Source organism: Stegodyphus dumicola, chromosome 1, assembly GCF_044657685.1.
Source record: "Stegodyphus dumicola isolate Sdum_Otavi_A_Nest chromosome 1, ASM4465768v1".
NCBI lineage: Eukaryota > Metazoa > Arthropoda > Arachnida > Araneae > Eresidae > Stegodyphus > Stegodyphus dumicola.
The window spans coordinates 147,675,771-147,701,412 of NC_140768.1; the positions used below are offsets into that span (position 1 = coordinate 147,675,771).

Here is a 25,642-nt window from a genome sequence, read left to right on the forward strand (position 1 = left end):
TAAGACCTTTTACGACTTCGCATATGAGTGTGCGCAAGTGCAGAATACGTTTTCGCGTGCGCGTTTTATGTATAATGGACGTATAAGCTAAAATTATCTAATTATCTATTTCAGTTAATGTTGATGATTGCGTGGTTCCTTAATTTTCGAATTGGATCCGGCTTATTATTTTTTGCAGACTGTAAGAGCAATTTTATAAAAGTAAGCTTAAACTTTCGATTATATCAAATAGAATTTCCGATATATATTTGTTAATACGTAAAGGATCTAAAGCGAAAGTATGTTTTGAAATCCGAAATCTGTTTATCAATTTCAAGCTGCTCGGCGGGGGGATCGCCGCGGCGGGCGCGTAATGAATTGGAAGTTGATCTGTCAACACTATCCTTATCTTCAGCGCAGATGTTTTTATTTTATTTGGCTTATAATTCCTTACCAAATGTAGTATTTCATCTCGATATACTCCGTCTTTGATATGATTTAAAACAAGTTCCTCGTCATTATAATTCGCTTTCGATAGCGAAGACAGTGACAGAGGTTATTGAAAACGAAAAAATTTCGATTGACAAATTAATCGGTGTTCTAGACACAGCAATTATAGGACTTGAACAGCGGAACTTTGTAACTGAACAAGAAATTATGTCTGTTTAATAGAATTAAAGAGAAAGTATTATCACATGAAACGAAGCAAAACTTAAACAACTTACATTGAAAGAAATGTTTAATAAAGTAAACAAATAAATATTAAGCTTTTTCTTTTTGCAAATTTTGATACCCTTTAGATCATAATAGTTCTTTATTTCATAAATTACGGTTTCATATTTTTAATTTTAGAATTTCTGCATGCCATCTTACGAGATTTAAACTGATGATCCGGAAAAATCGATAATCCGGAATCGCCGAAGTCCCGACGAGTCCGGATTAACGACTTTTGACTGTATTAGAAAAATAAGCAAGTGCAATCGGTATGAACGTTAAAATAACTAATAAACAAAGTTCCACAACATTGCAGTTGTACACATCACTCGACAGTCATGGAGATCACGCATGAGCTAGCGTAGGGTTGCTTTTAGTCGCCAATATTTCTTCCCGCGCCAAAGGTACACCATCAAGCATGCGCAGTAAGCGAAATTCGCCTGTTCAACTCAATGTGCGGTCTGCCATTACGCGGCACCTGGCCTTCTTCTGTTGCGCTGGTCATTAACGTTATACTGTAATGAGGGAATGGTAGGATTGTTAACGTTAATGATGTTTGCAAGGAATCGCTTTGCGATTTTAATCATAATCTCAACTAGTTGCGGTGTGTTTGTTTCTCTGTGTAAGGCTTCATTTCTTATGTAATATGTGCTGTTGGTGATTTGTCTTAATGTGATGTTTTGAAGTCGTTGTAGTCTTATCAGTGTAGTATTACAGACATAGCCCCAAACTGGGCAGGCATAAGTAATTATTGGAACGAGCATGGCTTTATAAATGAGTAGTTTTTGGTCTAGTGCTAAAATGCTGTTTCGAGAGATTAGGGGGTGAAGTATTATTTTACTGACTCGAAACTTTGTAATTATGTGTTTAATGTGAGGCTTCCATGTGAGTCTCTGGTCAAGTACAACGCCTAGGTATTTGACTTCTTTGGCCCAAGGAATGGGAGTATTGTAGAACACTAAATTTCCTTCAATTTTCCTTTTCTTGGAAAACATGACAGCAACAGTTTTGTTGATGTTTACTTTAATTTTCCATTGAGAGAGCCAGAGTTCAAGTGCATGTATGTGTGTTTGTAGCTGTTGGATAGCTGAGCTAGGAGATGCATTTTGTGCGAGGATCGCTGTATCGTCCGCGTACATAGCGAGTGTTGTGTTATGCATGTGTGGAATATCGTTCATATATAAATTAAATATAAAGGGAGCGACGAGCGAGCCCTGAGGCGTGCCCGCGCGGATAATTCGTTTAGTGGAGAGTGTTTGATTGATACAAACGATAAAATATCTATCGGTTAGATAGGAGCGAAGTGTTGTTATGATGAATTCTGGGAATCCCAGAATGATTAATTTGTGGATAAGGCCATCGAGCCAAACACGGTCGAATGCCTTGGTTATGTCTAGGAAGATAGAAGCTGTGCAGAGTTTATTTTGAAATCCAGATGAAATTAATTCAGTCACTCTGAATAATTGATGAACTGTAGAATGTTTGCTGCGAAAACCATATTGCTGAGGGATGATGATTCTTCTGTTTTCGGCAAATTTCTTTATTTCCAGGAGGATGATATGTTCAGCAATTTTGCTACATGATGGCAGGAGGCTGATTGGCCGATATGATTCCGGTTCATGAGGAGATTTTCCAGGCTTTGTGATCGGTGAGATAATGGCAGTTTTCCAGCATGAAGGAAAGTAGCGTAAGCCGATGATGAGTTGAATGATTTTAATGAGGCGACAAATCATCAGGAGTCCCATTTTTTTAATCATAATGTTGGTAATGTTATCATATCCAGGGCTCTTTTTCGTCTTTAATTTTTCAATATAGCCAAGAACATCCGATGGGTTGACTGCGATGCTGTTGTTAGCGTGTGTTTTTGAGAAAAATTGGGTAATGGTACTTGTGACTAAGTTTTCAGTGTATGGGTCAGAAATGTTGTTTGTGACAAACTGAGTAGCATAGTAATCTGCTAGAGACTGAGCTTTCTCAGTTTCTGTGTATGCGATCCTGTTTTTGGCCTTTAAGGGGCGGAATAGTTTTGTAGCATCTTTTTAATTTAGCAGCGGCTTTCCAAATGGAGTAATCATCTGATGTAAGCCCTTCTAAATATTTAGCCCAGCGTTTTTGTGTGTGTAAGCGAGTTTGAACTCTGACTTCCTGATGTAATTTATTTAGAAGTTTTTTGTCATCTGAGTGTCTAGTTCTTTGCCAGGATTTTCTTGCATGATTTCTTCTTTTTATTAAGTCTTTTATGTCAGCATTCTAAGTGAGGTTTTTCACAGGAATTATTTTGGTATTATTCTGGTATGCTGTGGTGAGGTCATTAGTGAATTTTTTGACTAAGTCGTCTAACTCATCACTCGTATGTATTGTGGGGTAGAGTACTGGGTGTTGTTTAGGGCTTTGGTATAATTTGACCAATTCGTGATAACGGCTCTTCTGTCTGGTGTGCTATGGCAACTTATGTCTAATTCAATTTCGGCTGGGTTGTGGTCCGAGGAAAGCTCATCTAATGTTTGAATTTTAGATGGAGCTTGGATATTTTTTAAAATGAAGAAGTCGAGGGTAGAAGCATAAGTAGATCCATAGCGTGTTGGGGTGGGTGGGGCTGCAATATGAAGGTTGGCTGTATTAGCAAATTTTCGTAGTGTGGTGCCTAAGAAATTAGTAGAACTGCAGTTCCAGGCTCGGTGTTTGGCGTTAAAGTCTCCTCCAACAATGATTCGATTGTTGAGTTTGAATATCATGCTTAAATCTGCAATGATATCGGTAGTAGGTTAGGATGGTGGTACGTAGAGAGAGACTAAAGTGTATGGTTATGTGGGTGGTATGATGGTGATAGCTTCTGCCTCGGTGGCTAAAAGCTGTGGAATTGTGATTCGGTAATGAGTGATGGAGCGCTTAATCAAAATGATGACACCTCCAGCTGTACGATTCGTGCGTGGTCTGTCATAACTATGTAATCCATAGTTTGCAACGTGAAAAGTGAAGTTTGGACCAAGGATGTGTTCCTGTATGAGGAGTGCATCAGGGTTATACTCATTTATAAATTCTTTTAGTTCTGAAATTTTCGTGTTGAGGCCTTGAGCGTTCCAAGTAATTATTCTCGTATCTCTGGTGTGATTATTCATGATCGGGTTCGTTAAGCTCTTCTATTATCAGAAATAAAATGTACATTTTTTCCATTTGTGTTTGTGCTGATCTGAGGTTGTTGAGGTTTTTCTTGAGTAAGTTTGTTAGTTTAGTGATTTGCCTTTGGCCAAAGATGGATTCAATTTCTTTCATTATTTGAAAAAGTTCTAAAAATACAGACGTGTTTAAATTTTGATTTCCTTTGGAGTTAATTTGTCCTGTGGTTTTATTTGAGCGATTATGTTCAATTTTTGTTACTGTTGGGGGTGTGTGTATCCGGAGCTGTGTTCTGATTGGTTGATGTGTCAAACTGTATATTTTCTTGTGTTTTTTGAGTTTTTGGATTTAGAGTTTCGGAATAAAGTTTTCTGGGGCCTTGTGAATTAATGTTTCGGGGTTTGGGAAATTTTTCGCATCCTCTGTAGGAAGCAGGGTGTGAATTTTGGCAATTGGCACATACTGGATTTTCAATGAATCCTTTTATTGGACATGAAATAGATTTGTGATCCCCTGCGCATTTGACACAACGGGGTGTAAGGAAGCAATTTTCGGATGAGTGATGCCATTTCTGGCAGTTGTGACATTGTGGTATGAGGTTTTGTTAACATATTTTTCAATTTGTACTATGAATAGTGGATATGTGTGTAATGTTGTAAATTTCTTCAATGTTGGGTGTAGGTATGAGTTGTGTTTGAAATAGAGGCATGGGCTGTCGTGTACGATTTCGTGTCATCTGAGTAATTTTATGTACTTTGAATCCTTGTTCTGTGAGAATGTCATGAATTTCATCCGTGTCCATGTCTATGGGGAGTCCTCTGATTACAACCTTCACAGGTTTAAGATGTCGTGCGTTTATGATGTAGTGTTCTATGTTTTTGTCTTTAAGGAATTGTGTGAGTATTCGGTGATCTTCGGGTGAGTTTGGGTGTATTTTTAGAAATTCGCCTTTGATACGGCCAAAGAACTTTGCTTTGGATTGGTCCGCTAACTGTTTTAAATAGTTGTTGTATTTTGTGTTATTTGGTGGTTTCACCATGACTGAGGGTACCGATTTGTGTTGTGGAGGTGTAATTGTTTGTTGAGTGTCAGAATCATTTTGTGTTTCTGAATTGTTGTCATTTTGGGAAATAGTGCCGTCATTATTGTTATCCAGGGGGCTAAATCTATTTTTGGTGGCAATGTAGTTTGATGCGTCTTTTAAATTGGCAAATTTTTTGGTCTTTTTGCTAGTTCTGGTTGGTTTAACAAATCCTACATTCTGCTCATTGCAGTCATCTGAGTTTTCAGAAATGTCATGCTGTTTTCTTTTTTGATTCATGCTACAAGTATTAGCGTTAGAATTATCTAAGTTTTCCGCAGGTGAACAATGATTTGGGTTATTTACGGGGGTCCTAGAACACAATGACATAAAATGTTCGCACTTACCCCTAAGGTGCTCCATTTCCAATTTCATCTGTCGTATATTTGTTGCCATTAGAGGAGTATACTGGTCCGGATCCGAAACAGCACGAACGGCGTCCATTTGCTTCTTCAGGGATTTGGTCATTTCGATCTTGGCTTCGAGTGCGTGAATTTGGTTCTTTATATGCATAACGATGAGTTCGGGTTTTATATCCAGTTGTTCGGTTTCCGATGCGGTCGAGGTGTCCATGGAATCTTGATCAGCAGTATTAGCCATACTCCAGTCGCTACTAGGTTTGTCCGGCGGTATAGCGGCGCAAACCGGCGTCGGATCATGGGCTGATGCCATAAGCAAAAAGAGCGTCCTTCACCCACGAAGGTTGAAGGCAAACCCAAAAATCAGATGCCCTCCACGCAGTCCAAGTGAAGCCAAAAAAAGGGGGGAAGCATGCCCTTAGTAGTCGTGGTTTTGAAAGATTGACGTGCTCTAACCACACCCAATTTTGTTCCTGGTAGTCGTAAAGGATCGCAGATTCTTCACGTCCTCTTTCCCTTACTTTTCTCGCCATTTCATTTTATTTCTACATTATGTAATTGCAATAATTTCTACATTATGTAATTGCATCCTGTAATTAATGAATGCTAGCATTAAAAGTATTGTGAACACAGAACAGTAACTACGTACTCAACTATTATAATTTACTTATTCTAAGTATATATAATTCTCAACTTTTTCATGTTATAAATATTACTTATGTTTCGAAAAAACTTAATTTGAATAAACAATGATAGAAATATGTAAACTTTACGTTGTTATTTTAAAACTCACACAACAAATGTGACTAAAAATCAAATCCTGTTATTATATATCTACTTGAGCACAAAATAAAATGTAGTTAAACACATAAAAGGAAAGACCTGTAATGTAATTATGATCAGACATTAAAGTAGACAACTGTTTTCTTTTCCATGGAGAGCTAGCCACTCCCCCTCCCCTTGTTTACTTATCGTTTTGCTATCACATATAAGTTAATTACGAATATCGCTTTTATTATTATTATGAAAAGGTAAATCTGAGAACTATATATGTTTCTTCGTGTACTTTACACAAAGAAAATACTCAAACTCTTTCTTGAAGGCCATTGAAACACACGTTTCGATTATTCTACTTGTTTATGCACGTTCTAAAACATTCTTTTATATGGACATGAAGTCGGAAATGTAGACATTATTTCGCTGTAACAATTCAGTGCCTTTTAGGCCTTTCAGATCTACGCATACAAAATCAGAAAACACACTGAGAACTTGAAACCATTGGCCTTTTACCTCATTTCCCTTAGTAAGGTAATCGTTTCCTTGCCCTCACGTGGCGTGGCTTATTTCCTTCCCCCTGGCTTCACTTTCTTCGTACTGCAATAGCAGAGACGCCATATCCATATATTCTAACCTCCTTGAGTGGAATGCAGCAATATTTCTACAAGAAATAAATAAATAAACCTATAATGGAGAAGCATATCAAATAATTATTTCCTTATAGTATTACAATCAAACAGAGTCATTGCAGAAGTACTGGATGTCCCAGGCCAAAGCAGTTTAACTGTATTATATGATTATCAAGAGAGGTTTTATTGCATTTTTGTTTAAAAGGTATATATTATACTTATTGAACATTAAAAATATTTTTCTTAAACATAAGACTTTAAAATGTATTAGTGATCTATTATTTCTTTACTGAACTAGAACACACCATTTAATTAAAGATAATTTTAATGCTCATTCTAGAAAGTTATGAATTAATGCAACTTACCTTGGCACGGTTTGGTGATTTTTTTTACAAACGAAAATCTAAAAGTTATTTATCAGGCACAAGTTGGTGGTATTTGCGACTTCTTTTAAACAGATTCCCAAACTATAGATATTTATCTTGACTTGGCAAACATTGTCAACATATGAAAAATCTAGCAATTTCAATTACAAATTTTAATTATTAAGTAAGGATTTTGAGGTACATGAAAGAAATAATACACATTCTTTACCAATGTTTCTGTAATTTGTTTGTGCTATTCTTCTACCTAAGTACACTGTGATCTGTTTTTGTTAAAAAAAAAAAATATTGCAGAGATTCAGCATTGCACAAACTTCGACAGTACCAGCTTTGAACTAAAAGCATCTTATTGTTCCCTTAGAGATTTTATGGCAAAAGTAACTCACGTTAGAAAGAAATGTTTCAGACATTGCTCTCCATAATATTTCTTCTTAAAACCAATTATGTTTTTATGACTTCTTAAAAGAAAAAAAAAAGTGCATGTTAGTTCTTGAATGATTTAAATCAGTTCTTGCTTGAATTTGATTCTTGTCGACTGAATGAGCTGATTGCATTAAGTTTGCATCTTTTGAAAAATGATTAATCTCAGTTATTAAATAATAAAGAATTTGTGTATTTGTCCTTTACATTATGAGAAAAAAACGTTTTCTGAAAAAAATTTCTGTTTTCATATTTTTTACACATTATTTAGAAATCTCTTTACAGCAGCATGAGAAAGTAAATTGAATAATTACTCGTTTTTCTTTTTCTGTATTTATCTACAATTCATAGAAGGTTTTCCTCCCCCCTCCTATTCTTTGGTAAAATGAATATTCCGTTGGTGCTTGCGGACTCCGAATTCAGCTATCTAGGAGTCAAATTCCGATTTCACAGTTTTAAATAGAAATTGATTTTAAGAAATAGTTCCCCCCCATCTGAGATCATATTTTGTCATCCTAGCAACAATTCCAAATTCTCTCAGTGGTTTCCAGAAGGCAGAGATTTTCCTCTGTTGGAATATTGAAAATTTCTCTGCAGTTTCTTTATTTCAGCAAAAAATGCTGCTCAATATTTGTCTGCAGTACACTAAAGTGGCTGATAGCTTTCCTTTGGAACTTTAAAATAATACTTCAGTGCTATAAAAAATGTTTCTAACTCAGTAACAAAGTGTTTAAAAAAACCCCACAAACTTCAGGAATTTGCATGGATTTTATGTGAAGAGTGCTTGCCAAAGCTTTGTATGGTATGTAATTATGCCTTTGTTTATTCTATGAGAAAGAGATTGATCAAATTGAATTGTATAATAGTAACAAATTTGTTTTTGTTCATTGCATGAAAAATAATCAAATGTTTTACTATTTTTTGGAATATCATTGTTTTTCTGCATGCAAAGCAAATTTTGGATGCAGATGTAGTTCATTCTCCTTTAAATATATATCTCATTGTAGGTGTACAACTTCTACACAGCTGTTTGCCTGTCAACGCAGCTGTAACAATTTCTGGACCTAAAGTTTTTATGACGGATGGGGATTTGAAAGAAAAAAATGCATTGAGCAGCGTCTGGCGAAATGCAACGTACTTATTGTGTGAGTTCCATGTATTGAAGGCAATGGGGAGCTGGCTGTACAATGTTAAAAATGAAATACCTGCGTGTAACCTCCAGGAAATTTTCTTTCGTTTTAAAGATGCAATGTATGTCAAAACAGAAACTGAATTTGAACAAAAAATATCAATTGTAGAAAAAATAGATATATTTCAAAAATCAAAAAAATTACAAACATATTTTTCCACCTTACTGGGTAAAAAAACTTTTTAGGCAAGCTGCTTCAGAAATGGCTTGCCAATACGAGGTAATAACACTAATAATTACATAGAAGTTGTTTTCAGAGTGTTGAAGAACACTTTAAACCGAGTAAAAGCGTATGAACCGAGTAAAAGCGTATTCTGTAATTCAATTAGTCGACTTCATCGTAACAGGCTATGCAAATTATCTACATCGCGGGTATTTGGATTTCAGCTATGGCAGATATACTAAAAGCCTACTGAAGAAATTTATTGCCACTGATGATTCAAATGACAGTTATAATATATCATTTGATTCAAAAGAGCAGCATTTTTTGGTGGAAAGAAGTGGACAAACATATTTTGTTGATGCACAATCTTCATACTGTACATGCTATATTGGAGCTACTGGGCAGTATATAGCTGCAGTAGCAAAAGAAAGCAATATCAGCAATGCTTTCGTGTATTCAGAAATGAGCCGATCACTTATGTACGAAATTGCTACAGAAAATCCACTTCCATCTGAAAGCTTCTTGAAGCCGTTAACGTCTAATCCAAATTCTTTAGAGTCGATAAAATCTCACTCCTCTATTGATGCAGGTACGTCATCAATACCAGATATGCTTAACTTTAGTGCACCATTTACTTAAAATAACCAATCTGATGATGAATTAAATGATGAAGAAGAATTTTTAATAATTATAGATATATTTAATAAAAATTAAAGAAGACAGAGAAAAAAACCCAGAAATATTTATACGTGCAGTTAAAAAAATGGCCGCAAATTATAAAAAGTATGCAAAAACAGAAACAGGTTTAGTTGCTGCAATGCACAATTTTGCCAAATATTCAGGCCCGAAATCTGTTTTAAATCCTAAAAGGAAAGGTACTCAAATACCTGTTCAGCCAACTGCAATTGGACGCAGAGTAACTCTTTTTACTGGGAAGCGAAAGAAGGAAGCTGGGAAGCCTCCAGGAATGAAAAAAGTTGATGTTGCTCTGAGGGACTATATTTCTTGTGTAATGCCTGTTTCCAAGCGTAAGGCTCCACATAATCTGGTGTCTTGTGTAGACAAAAATGTCTCATTAGGAAGAGATTGTTCTGCTAAATAAAATATATTCAAAAAGTGTTTATGTGTTTTTAATATGTAATTTAAATGTTTCCAAAATGATCATATATGATTCAGATTATTCTGATTTTCTTTGAAGGTGGTACTGCAGTCTCAAATCCCAACCAGATCTTTTGATGCTTGCTGCCTGGTACAGTCGTCACCATCGAGATAGATAAGGCTAAGGCTCCTGTAAACCAGGCTGAATCACCAACGTTTCTCTCTTGGCGAGGGAGTGAACGCGCTGCCAATTTTGGCGCGTTTATCGCACACGCTGGCTGAATGTCTGCTGTTTTTTTAAAGATTTATTTTATAGACGCGCGGTATTCAGCGCATATAAATTTTTCGGATAATTTATTAATTCTCGAATAGTATATAGACGTTTTCACTTAAATAAAAATTTCGCGTATATTTTGTAAACATATTCAAAATAACTTATTCTTTAGATGTTTCAGTTTCGTTAGCAGACTATAATAAATAAGATATGAATAAAAACTTTCAATAGTGTCAAATGGGGAAATAGTTAAAGCGTAGAGTGTGCAAATAAATTTATCTTAATGACATTTTAACAAAAATTTCCATAAAAACACTGTAAATTCATACTAAAAATATAACTTAAGAATATGTTGTCATTTAAGTCTGAGGTACATGGAAATAATTGTGCAAGATTCTGAAGAAACACTTTCTTTTAAATGTGTGAAATATTTCATAACATAATATAGAAGAAGAAAGTACAGCATTCTGTGTTTTGGATGCTTTTCATCAAATGTAATATAAATACGAACTAGAAACCGTAATAAAAAGTCCTTCCTCTTCAATCAGATCACCTTTGTGTTGCATTGTATTTGTAATACTTCTAAAAATCCAGTTTTTACCTAAATTAAAAAAACAGTTATTCCATAAAAGATAATAACTTTGAACGTATATAGAATGAATTTTGTAATTTGAGTTATGTTACAAAATAATTCATAGTTTATATATTTTATACTAATAATTTAGATAAAACCTGTCCAATTTAAGAATGTGTGTTAACCACCTTCCTAAATTGTAAAAGGACGACTTAACCACATGTAATTCATTTCAAAGCATAAAAGAAAGCTTATTTTTTATTTTACACAGCAACAGCATTTTCATGCAGTCAAGTTTTTTTAACTGCTAGTTATTATACATAATACTTAATTTTAAACCCATTCTTATTAGAAAGCATAACTAAGAAACTTCTTTTTAAAGCACCACAGTGATTGCAAAGAATGTCGTTAAATTTACAAAAGTATTGAAGATATATTGAACAGCATTATAACAAGAAAGTACTGTACAAAATATGTAAATTTAGCATAACTTCTTTTTTAATATTTGCATAGTTTCCTCCAAATGAACCTTAATGGGAAGTTATCTTGCAAAAATTTAAAAGTATTAAAATGGCCTCTATTTAAGATGTAACTGCATTTATAATTATTTTGTAATTGCGAATAGATTATATTATTGCAATTAGATTATGCACTTACAACATAATTGCATAAAGTAATGAAATTAAGAGTTCACAGATACAATGTAATATAATTACAATGCAATTACCTAAATTGTAATTATAATCACTTATTTCATACCACAATATTATTACAATCACAATGTAATTTAAATTGGGTACTATATTTGCATACCCTCCACTCAAAAGGAGGTACTGATAAGCCTGGAAGTTATTATCAACAAAAAGCCTGTTCAGGACAGTTTGATGACAATTTCCACCGGGCGAAAAGTACATTCTTAAGCCCAGGCAAATCATGACAATAAAAATCATTTAGTTTTATGATTCACTATATTTTAAACCCTAAATTTGAATTCTGCACCAAATTATTTACCTATATTTTAACATACTTTATGAATTATTAGAAGCGATATGGCAAATATCTTCTAAAAATAACTGTAAAATATTTGTATCCATTAATTGATTCAGATACACACTTTTATTATTTAAGTATATCAAAATAACAGTTTCATGTTCCTGAAATACAAAAATTATGGAAAAAGTTAAAGTAATATTCTTAGAAGCATATGATATTAGTCACCAGATGCAAAATTATAGTTAATTTTTTGCCCTAAATACAATTTTATTACACAGTAGTCAAATGTGTAACTTAATAACATGTTATATAAAAAATTAATGATAATAAGTTTATCAGAAATGAATTAATTCTGCAAATAAACTTTCTGCACTTGAAAATTTTCTACACCTGAGGGGAGGGAGAGATCTAGTAAAATTAGATTTATTATAACTTCAGTTGGACCAAACACCTTCTCTCTATATATATGCATCACTAAAGAAATAAATAAAATTATCATGCTTAAAAAACAGATATACCATACCAGTTTTTTTTCCCCTTGTTACACTTTACATTGAAAAATAACAAACCGTACAACACTGAAAAATACTATCCTTGAAATTTTGTTTAAATGAAGAAACACACACCATCTTTTTATTTAAGCATTACACTTCAAAAACAGATACACATACCAATTTATTTTCACTAGCCTTTATACTGATAACATGCCATATAAAAATGAAAAGAATTATCCTTGAAATTTAGATAAAATGAAGTAACACAATGGGAAAATTTATGCACACGGACATCTTTTTTCTATTGCATGTTGTCTGACATGATCCACAAGTGCCTAAAAATGTACCCAAAGAAACGCATTTCAATATTAACAAAAAATTGTTTACAGATTAAAATTCATTCATTTCATACCAGTATTATAAAGATCATGCATGAAACAAATCTGCTTTCCCATACTTTTAAGTAAAACTTTTATACTGGAAAATAGACTATATTTCTATAATTAGAAACAAGAAAATACTAATTTGAATTTTTGCATTCATTTCTAAATCTTTACTCCATTGCCAAATTGTATAATACTGTGATTATAAATAAACTTGCACAATCCTTGCAATTATTGAAGTCAGATTATATATATTTTGTCTCACACTATTCAATTTATTCTATTGACTTCAGATGTCAATGTCAAAATTCTGGAAGTTATTTTAACCAAGAAACAGTAGTGGGCACCGTGCATAAACAACTCATCTAACTTTTTAACAATAGTGATTATAAAATAAAAAAAAAATTATATATCATTCCAACGATATTGCAACTATAGTATAATGTTACATATATCTTTAGCAAACATTCAGATTTTATCTTGACTTTCCAAATTATTATTTATTTTTTAATAAATTTCAATATGCTAATGATTTTCATGTTACATTAGTATAAATTCCACAATTAGCACAGGAAAACAAAATCCGCGCTTTATATTAGAAGAGAAATTTCTTTTCCATATTCAAAACACCTACATTGGCGATGTTTGGCGACGGGTACGTTAACCCTAGACTAATTTAATTATAGCTATTATTACAGAAATTAGCAGATACTCAGGTTATTGTACACAAGAATTTCACTTTACTTGCACATTATAAACAGAGAAGATATAAACTCTAAATGAAGGCGTAATTAACATTATACTTACTAAGCAAAGTTCAGCGCCTGGACCAGGTTTCCAATTGTCTCTTCGGCAATTATTTACCCATATTTTTCTTCTTTCTTCATTTTTAGGAAATTTTACCAATGTATGACCTTTCCGTGAATGATTTGAACAATTAATAGCTGTACATCCGCCCATTTTACACAAAAAAAAACACAAAAAATTGTTGCACCTTAACCACTCAGCCGCCATTAAATCTCCCACTTGGGAGCGCGAATGCCTGATGATTCAGCCTGGTTTATAGGAGCCTTAGATAAGGCCTGCGCGCTGAGTTACTACGTCACTGCTAGGGGACCGGTCTTCGCGCAGTTTAGCTTCCTCGCTAAACACCCGTTTTTCTAAACCTATTCTATGAAATTGGTATCTCATACTATAAAATCAGTCTAAAACAAAATTACAAGCGGCAATTTAATGTTTTACAAAGTATATACGAATATGAAATATTTTCACTTTCTTTTGTTGGTATTTATTTTCAAAACAAAATTATTTGAGAATGGTGTGGTGCTTTTAAAAGCAAATCATTTCTTTGAAGAAAAATTGGTTTTAAAATTCAAGTAGCTAAAATTTTTACTTTGATTTTTCTGCGCTGTCTTTGTGTCTCTCGTTGATTCTCATCACCGCATCAAATTTTTTTGTTTCACCCACTACTTTAACAAAATGTTTGCCAGTGGGAACACATGTTATCTCTCATTCTATAATTATTGCATATTTTTTATATCTATCATATTAATGTAGCAGGATTATAAAACATCAAACGAATGCAAGAGACTACTTAATATTTAGACTAACATTTAAATGCCTTATATCAGTCAGAAAATTTTTCTGAATGTAATAAATTACTAAATAGTCTAGTTTTAAAATTATTTATTACTTACATATTGTATGTTAATCTGTATTACAGTTAATGTTTTCCTCTTAATGCTACATAATTATTCGACAGAATATGTAGTTAAATTGAGATAATGTTTATTACATAGCTATACTATCAATATTAAAATTCGAAATAAGACAGGAAAAAAGTTTTTTAAATAAAGTTATACACAATTTTTTTGAAAATATTTTAAAAATATACGAAATAAATACTTAAAAAAACTTTTAGAAACTGAAATTTCTTGCAAATATTTACATCATACCTATTTAACTATAAGCGTTACCTCTGTTCTGAAAATATTTTTTCTATTAATATCCACATGAAAAGAAAATATAAATCCTAACATCATGTTCAAAACTTTTCTGTATAATGTAAGCAATTTTTTTTAACTTAACTTACATAGCTTTTGGTGGGGCCACGTACTCAAATTAAAAATTGTAATTTAAAAGATAATTAAAAAAAAATGTTTTTAAAATTGCATTGAGTTGAAATACAATGAAAACAAGTATGTCTACATATGAATTAAATTACTACTGCTTCGTCAATAACTGTACATTTTTAAAATTTCATTTTGCAGTCTCGCAATTTAATTACCTTAATATGAATCTTACATACATTACTTTAGAAACTTTTCTATCATTCTCAGAAAGGTTTATATTGCATAACAAATTTTAAACAAACTGATTGCATGATAATAACATATATAAAAGTGAACAGAAGCTATGTTAGCTAAACATATGCATTTAAGTTTCATCATGATAAAATGATATTTAATTATTTGCAAAAAACATTGATATTTAAATTTAAGAACACAGTACTCTGTCAAGAATCAAATTTACTCTGCATTTGATATTCTACATACTATGTAATGAAATAAGTGTTATGCTTTTAACCCCTTAGGACAGTTATTTCATATAAAATTAGGTTCCAATTAAAATAAATAATCATAAATTTTGCTGACAATTTTTATATTACTAGTATTAGTAATCATTGCAAGGGATGATGCTTCAGGTGTCAAAAGTAAATATAAATTCAATTCTTAAAACATAATGAATAAAAAATTACAACTTATAAAAGCCAACAAAAAGTTTGCTGAGGGTCCCTTAACCGTGACGTCACAAGCCAGTTTCGTGTCAGAGCGCAGGCCTTATCTATCTCGATGGTGACGGTACAGTCCACTGAAAAGAGCGGGTGTGGTAGAAAGATGGTGGAAGTGGGCTTAAGTGACAGGGATCGAGTTTGATATTCGAACAGGTTCATTCTTCCTCATGACATTGTAGAGTCTGGTTGGATTGGTGAACCTTAAGATTTTCTTTGCTTATTTTTTAACTGTTATTTAAGAATTTTATTGCAGTACAAATTCCGAGATCCAGATGTCCAATATCTGGAATGATTAAGACACAATAACACGCCGAATAAATACTAATTCAGAATTCAAACAACAAAAATCAGCGTTAATTTACAAAATTTTCACAGGACTAGTTTCGATGGTTTTACCGAACCATCATCTTCAGCTGCAAAACCGCAAAACCTTCAGCTGCAAACCATTTGCGGTTTTGCAGCTGAAGATGATGGTTCGGTAAAACCATCGAAACTAGTCCTGTGAAAATTTTGTAAATTAACGCTGATTTTTGTTGTTTGAATTCTGAATCTGGAATGATCTAAAATCTAGATCTTAAAGCCACCAACAAACTTTTTTTTTCATACTTTACGCATGCACATTTGATATTTTCCCCTGTAAGAAAACGTGGAGAATCCCGATTTTTAATTTCTTTTTGCACTAAATCAAATACCTCATTATTGAAGAAACAATTATTGTAACATTTAGCTCCGTAGCTGCATATCTGCTTAGCATACATCTCTAACCGAAACATTCTACATAGAAACATCGTTGATGACGGGAACTTGGCGAGTCATTATTTATTATATTTTGCTTTCACAGAATGTTTATCAACATATGACAACTTAATGCAATTTGTAGCTTAATTTGCATGTACCATATAAAATTTAAATTGATTTGGAGACCGTTATGTATGTAAGCAAAAAGGGAGGGCGCTTCCCTTTTCTCTTGCATGTGCTACTGGGGCCAAAACACCCAGTTCAGCTTGAGGGGCGAAATACAGTTTATGCTTGTGCATGATAATTTAATACTTGTATACAAATATTTTAATAAAAATGTGTACAAGTTAGCCATAGTTAAATACATTAGTATGATGGTTGAGACTGAATTTTATCAACAATTTTTATATGTTTGGTTGAAGGTTAGTTGTTGATATTCTTAAAACACATTGCAAGTGTTGATGTGTTAGTATATTTCTTAATTGTGATTTATTCATATAAGTACTACCAAACATGGTAGCACATCTGCTTGCATTATTTTTCAAGTGCAAAAATTTTGCAGGTAGAGTTCTATTAAAGTCTAGAATATCTAAATCACGAAATCTGGATTTGTATACGTCAGACAAAAAATGTGGAGCTGCGGTAATAAGTGAAGATAATGTAATAGAAGTTTTTCATTGCGATGACAATGCTCTATCTAATCATCAATCAGCCAGTTAACGGCCGACGAAATCTGTAGTACGGTTCTCAATCCAGAAAATACTGCTAATGATAGTGAAGAATGTGACAAGGAGGTTATTAAAAAAGAAAAAAATTCGATTGGGGAGTTAGTCGAAATTCTCGACACAGCAACTACTACAGAACTTGAACAGTAAAACTTTGTAACTGAACGAGAAATTAAGTCTGTCAATAGAATTGAAGAAAAAGTATTAGCACAAAAAAGGAAGCAACTTGAACAACTTACATTGAAAGAAATGTTTAATAAAGTCAGAAAATAAATATTCAGCTTTTTTATATAATTTTAATCATAAATGCTTCATTATTTCATAAATCACAATTTCATATTTTTAATGCAATCTTACTAGATTTAAACTGATGATCTAATATCCGGAAATCGCCGAAGTCCCAAGGAGCCCATATCTTGACTTAATATTTCAGAATCGATTGAATCAAATATTAATTGTGTTCCTGTAAGTCAAAACTGTTCTTCAGTATTGGTTTTGAGTACGAGTTTATTTTTATAGAGTAAACCAAAAAAATACAGTTTGCAATGTTTTTATTCGTTGTTAATGTTTTTGGTTACAAAAGCAATTCAAAAGTAATCAAATATTTTTTCTGTGCAGTAATTCTGCTATTATGGTGTTAAATGTCATTTATAAAGCTTATATAATGTGTATCGTTTTTATTCTTGGTTTTATTGTAATTACTTGGTATTATTGTAATTACTTGGTATTATTGTAATTACTTGGTATTATTGAAGTATTCCAGTTTATTTTGGTATTATTATTTTGGTTCTTGTGTTTCTACTAAGAATGCTATTTTTACTTTTCGCATAACTGAAGTCTTTCGAGAACAAATTGAATAGCACTGTTTTTTTATGTGTAAAAACTTTAGTTTGGGGATATCTACTTTCAGACCCAGATTTTATTTATCACAGAGATTGTATAGTATAAACTCAAAAAGCATTTTTTTTTTTTTTTCAGAACTGTTTTTTAAGCTTGGATAATTTTTTGTGTTACTGAAGCATTTAAAAACTAATACAGAGTACTGATATTTCTATATGAAAACTGCTGAAACATTGTAAATTAATGTTCATATATTGTCATTTTGTTCAAAACCATCAATTTTACCTGTGAAGAACTAAACTTTTCATTTACTTATTTTGTCATGCTCCAAAATGTCTTTGTTATATTTTGATTTTCAGTGTCCTACTTATATCATCTAGTATTGCAAAATATGTTTTTAATCTTGCTTATATTCAACTTTCCTTTTGCATTTTACTTCAATAATTTTTCTCTTTCAGGGATGTTCCTGTTGGTATGCATATAGTGATGGACTGTCGCCAATAGCGCGATAAACTGTGTGAACTGGAAACCCTGAAAAAGAATTTAATTGTGTAACACACTTATTCTTTACACCTACTTTTCTCACTCCTTCAGGATAGGACAGTGATATGACACTCTCTATAATATAACTCCCTTTTTCAATATGTATTTGGAATACTAACGAATTTTTATCTATTTTTATGTATTAATAAAGAATGTGTTTTGTGATCTTACAATTTCCGTCTACACCTATTTTTGGATTATAAGTTAATTAGGCATGATCTCGCTTGATGCTGCGCTGGATACAAGGTAAGAAGAATCATTTTGCACTCTATTTTTTTTTTTTTAATTTGTTGTGAAACTTCGAGGCTATAAAAATGTTTTACAACAAAAGATTATGAGACTGATGAAAAGATCATAGCTAATTTAATAACAATAAAGAAAAAAAAATTGTAAAAGCTAAACTGTAGTTTCATATTAAAACCAAAAATAAATTTTTCGACCATACAAAAATGTTGAATTCAAGTCAAATGCAAATTTCAAAACTGAATTCCAGCAATTACTCAACATGGAAATTCAAAATGCAAATGCTACTAATAAAGGAGGATCTTTACGATGTAATCGAAGATGTACCTCCAAGCCCCATTACAGAACAATGGAGTAAACGGGATCTGCAAAGTCGTGCTATGATAAATTTATTTATCGAAGAGAGCCAAATAATTCACATTAAACATGAAACTACTGCTAAAGCCACCTGGGAAAAACTCAGGCAGGTACATGAAAGGTCTAATCTTTCAAGTAAACTATTTCTTTTGCGAAAGCTTTACAGTTTGAAGCTTGAAGAAGACGGAAATATGCAAACACATATAAATACATTACTGGAGTTAGTCGATAAACTCAAATCAATAGGTGAGAACATAAAAGACGAACACGTTTCGGTACTTTTGCTTTGTTCAATGCCTAGTTCTTACGATACGCTCATTTCGGCTCTTGAAGCCAGAGCAGAATCGGAACTGAATCCAGAATTCTTAAAAGGGAAATTAAAAGGGAATCGACGAATTTAACAAGAGAGATGAAAATAATTCATCAGATTCAAAAAAAGGTTCAAAGGCATTTAAAGCCTCATTTCAAAACAAGACAAAGAGAGAAAAGTTTTGGTCATATTGTCATAAAAATAACCATTTTAGATCAGAGTGTTATCATCTGAAATCGAAACAAAGAAATGAACCGCGCCAAAACTCAAAGAAAACATACGCGGATTCTAAAACACGCCAAGCAAAGAATGTCGGTAACCTCGCGATGAATCAACAACAAACAAAAATTAAAACACCGGAAGTCGAATCCAGATGTGACAGCAGCGTCGCTCTGTCTATCAACTACACCGTACATCAGGGATGTCAAACTCATATGTACTTTTGGGCCAAACAAACAAAGTTTAACTTTAGGCGGGCCGCAAAAAAAAAAAAAAAAAAAAAAAAAAAAAAAAAAAAAAAATCAATATTCATAGAAACGTAGATTTATTTCGAATAATACAATAATAAACATATTTATATAGAAAAGAACAAGAAAAATTTAATGTTTACGTCCTGATACTTGACATCTCTTCTCTGCTATTATCTTTCCTATTTCGGAAGAAATTTTGTTTGCAGTGATAACTTTCAACGCTGACCCAAGGTGAGCATCATTAATACGGTTTCTAATAGGAGACTTATTACCTTTCATGACTGAAAATAACTGCTCGCACCGATAAGAGCTACCAAACATGGAAATAATTTCATATGCGAATTTTCGAGTATTTTCAAACCTGGCTGGTAAATATTTGTAAAATTCAGGCACGCCCACTTCAATCAATTTTGCTTTCAAATTTGAGTTGCATTGAATCTCGATCACCTCCATTTGCATATAGCTGGATACTGAGTCAATACTTATTGAGAAAATCGAAGAAAACAACAACAAAACAAAAAAAAATTGTCTTCGAGGGAACTAAAATCATTAAACCTCGTTTCAAATTCAGTTGTTAAATTTTCAATTTTTTCTGCGTATTTTTGATACGAAAAAGTATCATCTAAACTTGATTTGTTCATGCTGCACGTCGGGAAGTGCGTCAAATCTTCATTTTTAAGTTGTTTTTCCCAAAGAACTAGTTGACATTTGAATGCTTTAATTATTTCAAACATGTTCGTAATGATATGATCTTTTCCTTGTAACGATACATTTAAATCGGCTAAGTGTTTGGTTATATCAACCAAGAAAGATAAATCTTGTATCCATATTGGATCGTAAAACAAACTTACGTCTTGATTTTTCGTTTTTAAAAACTGACATATCTTCTTTCAAATCCCAGAATTGTTTGTGAATCTTGGAGCAAGATAACCAACGTACCTCGGTATAGTAGGACAAACCCGAATATTCACTATCTAACTCACTTAAGAAAGCAGTGAATTGACGCTGATTTAAACCTCGAGATCTTATAAAATTTATAACTTTTTTAATATATGACAAAACATTCTCCATATTTATTACTTTCGGGCCTAGAACTTCTTGATGTATAATACGATGCATATGATGAATGTTTGAACCGTGAATTTCACTAAGTTTTTTTCTTAGTAATGCTACGAAGCCCTTGTTTTTCCCGGTCATTGATGGAGCGCCATCTGTAGCTACAGAATTTAATTTTGCCAAAGGTAGATTGTATTTCTGCAGAAGTCCAAAAACACAACTAAATATATCTTCTCCTGTGGTAGTACCAGGCATCGGTATTAGTTCCAGAATTCTTCAAAAATGTTAAAATTCTTGTCACAAGAACGAAGAAACACTGCTAATTGAGCTTTGCCACTAATGTCCGTGCTCTCGTCACAGGCAATGGGGAAACTTTCGAAACTAGATGATTTTGCTTTGATCTGATCACTTAAATTCGCGGCTAAATCAGTAACTCTTTCCGCAACTGTATTTCGAGACAATGAAATTGATTGAAAAGCCTTCACATTTCCAGGACGAACAATTTCTCCAGCTTTCATTAGGCATTGATGAAATCACCGTCAGTAAAAGGCTTCGAATGTTTAGCTATCAACTTGGACAAGACGTAGCTTGCATGTACCGCCGTTTCACTTTCTTGCAATACTTTACTAAACATGGACTGTTGCTTTTTCACTCCTAACTTGAGCTCTTTCAACTTTTCTTCTCTCATTAATCCTTCGTAATTGTTATATTTCGATTTGTGTTGTTCGTAATAACGTTTAATATTATATAACTTTGGTACATTAATAGTATTATTACATATCAAGCAGATTATTTTATCTTTTATTTCACAGCAAAAATATTCTAATTCCCATTTTACTTGGAATATTCTATGTTCGTCAGCGATTTTTCGTTTAATTTTACTACCACTTGGTTTTGATATAGACATACTGAATACAAAGGGCTGGAATAAACACGGTTAACGTTAAAAAGTTAACAAAAATTTATTCTTTCCACAAGAGATAAATCAAAATGCTGAAATATTTCTTCAAAAATATTCTAACAATATCACAAAATGTCAAACGTTTAGCAAAAATCAATTCAAAACAGAGAAACTAATTCTATCTCACAGCGAAATCGCTACAAATCAATCACAGCATTAAGTAAACAAACAGTTCGCTAGAACTACAGCTACTACTGAGATGAGTTGTTTGTTCTCGGCTTTTATAAGCTTTATAATTAATTTTTCGAATATACTGGAAACATCTATAAATATCCGGATTTTTGTGGATGGCAACAGCAATTACGAGATATTTATTTATTAGGTATTAAATGCACGCGCTAATGTATTTTTAACCTTCCAACGCAGCTGTCTTTTCAAAAATCGTCTGCGTTGCTAAGGCAACATGAAGCAAATCTAATTACAATTCTAAATAAAAAAAACTAAATAAATAAATAACTATGAAATCCGTAACAATATGAATTAAGTAATAATTAATAATAAAGCAAAGTGCATGCACATGCATGCACCAATATATCGTACAAAACTATGATTGGAAAACTGAGACCATGAGTTCAAGTAGTGTGTGTGTCAGCTCGCTGTGAGTAATCTAACAACACTGAATAAATTATCGTTAATTACTTAGCAGTAAACATTTCATTTTTTTCTTCGTCGATATGTTATTTTATTATTATATATTATTATTTGCCGATATATTGGCCGGGCCGCTAAAATATTTGTTGTGGGCCGCATGCGGCCCGCGGGCCGCGAGTTTGACATCCTTGCCGTACATCAATCATCCGAGAGTTTTATTTTCGAAAGCGGAGCAAGTAATCACCTGGTAAATAATAAGAAATACTTCACGGAATGTAAACCCATAAATCCGTCAGATATTATAACTGCGAATGGGCAATGTATTAAATCAACGGCGATAGGAACTGTCCGTTTTAAAACATTAAATGCTAAACAAAAAATAACTGAAGTTCTCTTATCAGAAGTTTTATACGCTCCTGAATTAGAAACGAATTTAATCTCAATTAAGAAAATAATGGAAAAAGGACTTTCGGTTCTGTTTGAAGGAAATAAATGTATTATCGCGAAAGGAGATCAGATTATTCTAGAATGTCATGCAACTAATAATCTTTACCAAATTAAACCAATAGACAGGAATAATGAACCATCAGCTCATGTAGCATTTCAGTGCAAAAATGAGAACTGTGTTCAACTTTGGCATAGACGCCTTGGTCACAAAAACGATGACGCAATCAAGCAACTTGTAAACAAAGAACTCGCTGAACGAATTAAACTAGATAATTGTAAACATGATACCAAATGCATTCAGTGCATAAAATGTAAACTAACTGATTTTCCGTATCCTAAAGAATCGAAATTCAGAGCATCTAAACCGCTAGAACTCGTTCACACTGATGTTTTAGGACCAGTACAAACACCGTCTGTCAGTGAATACCTATACTTCGTAACTTTTATTGATGATTACAGCAGGTTCACAATGATTTACCTAATGAAAAAGAAAAATGAAGTAATTTCTAAACTAAAACAATTCATTGCTCTTACAAACAATAAATTCGGGTGAAAGGTAAAAACGCTAAGAAGTGATAACGGTAGTGAGTACACAAGTAAGGAACTTGAAGAATATCTTACAAAACATGGTATAAATCACCAGCTTACTTTACCGTATTGTCCAGCACAAAATGGAGTCAGTGAACGCAAAAATAGGTCTTTGATGGAGATGAAAAGATGTCTTTTAGCTGACTCAGGTCAACCTCACAGATACTGGGCCGAAGCAGTGCTGACTGAAAATTATTTACAGAATCGTATGCCTACAAAACCAAATGCAAAAACTCCATACGAATTATGGAATAACAAGAAACCCAATCTCTCTCATCTGAGGACTTTCGGATGCAAAGCTTTTGCTTACATCCATAAATCTAAAAGAGGTAAATTGGATGATACTGCTATAGAAGGAATACTCGTCGGCTACCACAGCAGAAGTAAAGGCTACAGAATTTTAATTCCTGGAGACAAAATTATAATAAGTCGATCTGTACGATTTACTGAAGACACTGAAACGAACGAGCCTGTAAGCATCTCTTTAAGCCAGGATGAAGAAAACTCTAAGGAAGAAAGCTCAGAACGGGAAGAAATAAAAATAGAAGAACCCGCAGAGGAAGAAATATCAGAACATGAAGAAGAACCTTTGGAACTCAGAAGATCGAACAGACTCACAAAAGGTAAACCTCCTGATCGCTACGGATTCCATGCCAAATATCCAATCTCCTCCAGACCCAAAACTTGGAAGGAAATTCAAAGTTTGGAAGAAAATGGCTAACAGCTGTTCGAGAAGAAATTAATTCACTGGAAGAAAACAACACTTGGGAATTAGTTGATTTACCAAAAGGAAGAAAACCAATAGGATGCAAATGGTCTTTCAAGACAAAGCTCAATGCAGAAGGAAAAATTGAAAGATACAAAGCCAGATTAGTCGCAAAATGATTTAGCCAGAAGTTTGGATCTGACTATGATGAAACCTTTGCTCTGTAGTAAAATACACAACGCTACGAGCCTTCCTATGTGCAGCTTCGTATAAAAACATGTCTGTCAGACATATCGATGTCAAAACAGTTTTCCTTCATGGAGAACTAGAAGAAGAAATTTACATGACTCAACCCGAAGGATACTCAAAAGCTGGAAATGAAAATAAAGTTTGCAAGCTGAAGAAATCTATATATGGTTTAAAACAAGCAGCTAGAGCATGGAATCTGAAAATTGGAAAAATACTTCTAAACATGTCATTTAAACAAAGTAAAGCGGGCCCATGCTTGTTTTTCAAAAACATCAATGGAACATTCACGTATATAATATTATATGTAGATGATATGCTTGTAGGAAGTGAAAGAGAAGAAGATGTAATGGAAACAATCCAACAATTGAACGCTAAATTCAAAAACCTAGGAGAAGTCACCTACTACCTCCATAAACATTGAAAGATTTAAAGATGGAACTTTTGCCATAAACCAAAAGAATAAAATCGAAGAAATACACTCATGTCAATAAATTAAGGATAATGCAAAATCAGGCAAAGGAAGAGTTAGAAGCAAAACAAATTTGAATTATTTGTAAAGCTTATTTATTAAACAAAAGGTAAAGAGCAAAAAAAGATGCTATATGTTTGATATTATTAAAAAAATTAGCGATTTTTCTCCCTGGAGCAAATTACAAAAAAAAAAAAAAAATAAAATAAAAATAAAAACCTGTTTACAAAACACCAACATTACATGGTTGGTATGATTGTTAATACATTGTATGTCTCCCAGACGATGCAATACAGTCCGTACAACGCTTAGGCATGCTGAGTATCAAATTATCGATCTGATCTTGGGGGATATTACGCCACTCAAAAAGCAATTATCTCCGAAGTTCCGGTAAACATGTAGGAGGAGGTTGACGGGCTGCAACTCGTCGGCCAAGCATGTCCCACACGTGCTCTACTGGAAGTAGGCTCTACAAGTCCGGTGAGAATGCTGGCCAGTCCATATGTGTGATATCTCCGATCGAAGGCATTCGCTTACGATGTTTGCACGGTGAGGACGGGCGTTGTCATCCATAAACACAAATTGTGCGCCCATGGCGCCCCCGAAACAAACGTACATGTTGTTCCAGAATGACGTCCCGATAGATTTGGCTTGTCATGGTTCCAATTTGAACATGCAGGTCAGTTCTGAAACCCAAAATAATTCCACCCCAAACGAGCACTCCTGCACCACCGTAACGGTGTCGTTCAATGATGTTTTCTTGGTGGTAACGGGTACCTGGAGCTCTCCATATGAAAGTATGGCGAGAATCAGACTGCAAGCTAAACCTGGACTCGTTGGGAAACATCACACAAGCCCACTGTTGCGGTGTCCACAATGCATGCACTCTACTCCAGACTAACCGCAAGCGACAGTGAGTTGCAGTAAG

At 33.3% G+C, this 25,642-nt stretch overlaps 1 protein-coding gene and 1 long non-coding RNA gene across 2 annotated transcripts in view; one reads left to right on the forward strand and one right to left on the reverse strand.

Annotated features, from left to right (window-relative positions):
* LOC146999308 (uncharacterized) overlaps window positions 1–9,932 on the forward strand; it is a 31,385-nt gene extending 21,453 nt beyond the window's left edge. Inside the window, exon 2 of the mRNA XM_085821744.1 lies at window positions 8,467–9,932. Within this exon, the coding sequence (XP_085677870.1) occupies window positions 9,575–9,913 (339 nt within the window). The 5' untranslated portion in view covers window positions 8,467–9,574 and the 3' untranslated portion in view covers window positions 9,914–9,932. The remainder of the gene's footprint in view (window positions 1–8,466) is intronic.
* Window positions 9,933–11,654: 1,722 nt separating this feature from the next.
* On the reverse strand, window positions 11,655–13,687 carry LOC146999310 (uncharacterized). Its single transcript, XR_015042549.1, has 2 exons — window positions 13,435–13,687; window positions 11,655–12,579 (listed from the first exon to the last, which is right to left on the reverse strand). It is a non-coding gene; the product is annotated as an uncharacterized LOC146999310 (long non-coding RNA).
* Window positions 13,688–25,642: the final 11,955 nt, after the last annotated feature.